Below are 3,537 nucleotides of genomic sequence, written 5' to 3'. Positions count from 1 at the left end.
GCTCCACTATTCCAAATACTTTAGGACCGGAGACTGTTGGGTAGCGGGGAGGCTCCGGCTCTGGCAGCCAGCTGGGCAGCGGCAAAGTAAAATGAACAGCGAGGGACAGACGCTCCAGTCGCCTCTCTGCCGCCCGGAGATCCCGGAGCTGTTCTCCGGCCGGCTCGTTTCCCAGCTGGGGTTCCTGAGCGCGCCGGGCCGAGGGAGCCCGCGGAGCGCCCCGAAGCTGCTCCTCGGAGATGCCTGCGCCTGAGCAGTAAGAACTTCCCGCTTGAGTCCCTGCACCCCCCCCCCAAACTCCCTGGAGAGAGGGGCTGCAGCCCCAGGGGGAGGGGCGAGGGGCCCCGGGCGCAGCTCCTTCCCCTCCCCTCCCCCGCCGGGCGCAGGCATGGCCGTGCTCAGCCCCGGACAGGGCAACGACACCGCATCCTCCGAAGGGCCCTTCGGGACGAACGGCAACGCTACCGGCAACGCTACTGGCACCTCCGACGTGACCTTCAGCTACCAAGTGGTCACCTCTCTGCTGCTGGGCGCCCTCATCTTCTGTGCGGTGCTGGGCAACGCGTTCGTCGTGGCGGCCATTGCCCTGGAGCGCTCCCTGCAGAACGTGGCCAACTATCTCATCGGCTCGCTGGCCGTCACCGACCTCATGGTGTCGGTGCTGGTGTTGCCCATGGCCGCGCTCTACCAGGTGCTCAACAAGTGGACGCTGGGCCAGGTCACCTGCGACCTGTTCATCGCCCTCGACGTGCTGTGCTGCACCTCGTCCATCCTGCACCTGTGCGCCATCGCGCTGGACCGGTACTGGGCCATCACCGACCCCATCGACTACGTGAACAAGCGCACGCCCCGGCGCGCCGCCGCGCTCATCGCGCTCACCTGGCTCATCGGCTTCCTCATCTCCATCCCGCCCATGCTGGGCTGGCGCACCCCCGAAGACCGCTCGGACCCCGACAAGTGCACCATCAGCAAGGACCACGGCTACACTATCTACTCCACCTTCGGCGCCTTCTACCTCCCGCTGCTGCTCATGCTGGTTCTCTACGGGCGCATCTTCCGAGCCGCGCGCTTCCGCATCCGCAAGACGGTCAGGAAGGCGGAGAGGGGCGCGGACTCCCGCCTCGGGGCGTCGCCGGCCCCGCGGCCCCAGAAGAGCGTCAACGGAGAGCCGGCGAGCAGAGCGTGGGGGCAGGGCGCGGAGCCTAAGGCCGGCGGGGTCCCGTGCGCCAACGGCGCGGTGAGGCTGGGCGAGGACAGCGCCGCCCTGGAGGTGATCGAGGTGCACCGGATGGGCAGCTCCAAGGAGCACCTGCCGCTGCCCAGCGAGGCGGGTGCGGTGCCCTGTGCTCTCACTTCTTTCGAGAAGAAAAATGAGCGCAACGCTGAGGCAAAGCGCAAAATGGCTTTGGCCCGCGAGAGGAAGACGGTGAAGACGCTGGGCATCATTATGGGCACCTTCATCCTGTGCTGGCTGCCCTTCTTCATCGTGGCCCTGGTCCTGCCCTTCTGCAAGAACAGCTGCCGCATGCCCACCCTGTTGGGCGCCATAATCAACTGGCTGGGCTACTCCAACTCCCTGCTCAACCCGGTCATCTACGCCTACTTCAACAAGGACTTCCAGAACGCCTTCAAGAAGATCGTCAGGTGCAAGTTCTGCCGCGGATGACGCCGGGGGAGCCGCCGCGAGTCGGCCCGCCCCCTGCTCCCCGCCTCGCGCCACCCCCTGGAATCCACACCTAGGAAAGCCGGCTGCTTCTCCTCCCTCTCAGCTGTCCGCCCGCAGCCTGCAGACCTCGTGCCCCTCGCGCCTTCTCGCAGGGAGCGCGCCCGGTGCCGGGGCGCGGGCGGCGGCGCTGGGCGCGTGGGCAACGTCCCGGGTCCGTAGGAAGCGACCTCGGCTCTGACTTTGGCCTCAGAATCAGTTTTGGCCCAGCTATCGCCTCCTCCCTCGTATGCGCCCACATTTTCGCGGCAGAACTTTAAAACTCGGCCGTTCAGGGCAGCAAATCCACACAGAAAAATAAAGCTGTGCCCCCAGCCGCCGCGCCCGCTCCTGGCTCCCGCCCGCTCGCCCCACTGCTAGAATTTGGACTTAAGTTCCAGGACTTTGCTCCGTTCCTAACCCCGCCACATTCCCGGCTCTCTGGTTCTGGAAACGGTCACTTTTTTTCGGTCTCATCTCTCTTTTCCTTTCCCAGCTTCCCTTCAAGTCCTCTCTAGCCCCGCGCACTATTCACTAGTCGGTAGGGCGCGGGGTCTGCTTTTCCCGGCGGCTGGGGTGTCCTCGCCCTCGGAACTCGCACGGTAACGCTCCCGGAGCACGGCCAGGCTTTGCTTTTTTGGCATTCAGAACAAGCGGCCAGAGCTGTCTCCTACAGTGGACTTGCAAGTGCGAGGCTGGGCCAGTGGGAGAGTGCGGGACGACTTCACCGCGCTGGCCTTGGCGTCAGCGCTCACCAAAGAAACTGACACTCAGTGGGGAGCGAGAGCGAATTCTGCGGGTCCGGGTGCTGGCGACTCTGCACGCGCTGGGTTAGCGGCTTACTTGCCGCGGGAGCGCCGGGACGCCCCCAGCCTGCCGTGCAGCGCGCCCTGGGCGCGCGCGCCGGGGACGGAGCCGGACGCGCACCACCGCCCCGCCTACGCCCCGGGACCCCCGGAAGCGCCGCTGGACCGCGTTTAGGATTTGTGGGTGCTGGTGGGGCTGAGGCCCGCTGGGCTCTGATGTCAGAAAGACCCTGACGGCCATAGGGTGGCGCTCTTCGGCGTCCAAGAGGGAGGGTGCTCAGTGTGCAGGACCCGGCTCCAGCTGGCACTCGCCGAGGCACCTGAACTGGGTAGTTTTATCCAAAGGATGCAGACTCCTTCCTCCTAATTCACCCCATCGACTTTCGGATAGGAAAACAGCTCGGTGCAGCGCGTCCTAACACCACACAGGATTTGTTCTGCAGGACGTCCAGGACCAGGACACAAAGTTACCAGGACCTTGGTTTCCAATAAGAATTCTGGGCTTTCAATCCAAAGGGTCCTGATAGGTTTAGCACTGTCTGCGATGTTGGAGTTGGTGACCTCAGATAATAGGGCCCTAAAGGCCTAGCTAGGGGTGCTTTTCCTTGGGGAGTCCCCGAATGATTTGTACAGGGCTACATTTGCTCCCTGGCCTGACTGTTTTTTGCCACAGGTCTAAGGGGGGGAAAAGCTTCTTGCCCTTTGAATTTGTGGAGCATTCCGAGCTCTCCCCGCCCCTGTCCCCCCATGATCCCCCCCAAAAAGTTATCTTTCAGCCTTGCCACTCCTGAGACCAAGGTTAAAATATTTGCTGCCCCCGGAAGGGAAGTTATTTAGGTGCTCTGTTTGAATGTAAATTTCCATCCAGGTGACCTGACTGGGATCAAGAAGTTTGTTATAGTTAGATCTAGCCTCTAATTTTTTAAAATTTATTTTTATTGTTGAGAATATTACAGATGCTCCCTATTTTCTCCCCTTTGACCCCCTCCCACCCCACCTCAGGCCTTCACCACTCTATTGTCTGTGTCC

The 3,537-nt window shown here is 62.7% G+C and overlaps 1 protein-coding gene across 1 annotated transcript; it reads left to right on the top strand.

The window, feature by feature from the left end:
- The first annotated feature begins 388 nt into the window (after positions 1-388).
- HTR1A (5-hydroxytryptamine receptor 1A) lies at positions 389-1,735 on the top strand. The gene has a single exon (XM_016198768.2). The coding sequence runs from the start codon at positions 389-391 to the stop codon at positions 1,664-1,666; it is 1,278 nt and encodes a 425-aa protein (XP_016054254.2). The 3' UTR covers positions 1,667-1,735.
- The last annotated feature ends 1,802 nt before the right edge of the window (positions 1,736-3,537 follow it).

The sequence above is a fragment of the Miniopterus natalensis genome, chromosome 3 (genome assembly GCF_054644295.1).
Source record: "Miniopterus natalensis isolate mMinNat1 chromosome 3, mMinNat1.hap1, whole genome shotgun sequence".
Lineage (NCBI taxonomy): Eukaryota > Metazoa > Chordata > Mammalia > Chiroptera > Miniopteridae > Miniopterus > Miniopterus natalensis.
Note: the sequence above shows the minus strand (reverse complement) of the source record. Positions and strands in the feature narration are given on the sequence as shown.

Coding starts and splice junctions, on each gene's coding strand:
- HTR1A (XM_016198768.2), top strand. CDS start 389: ATGGCCGTGCTCAGCCCCGGACAGGGCAACGACACCGCATCCTCCGAA.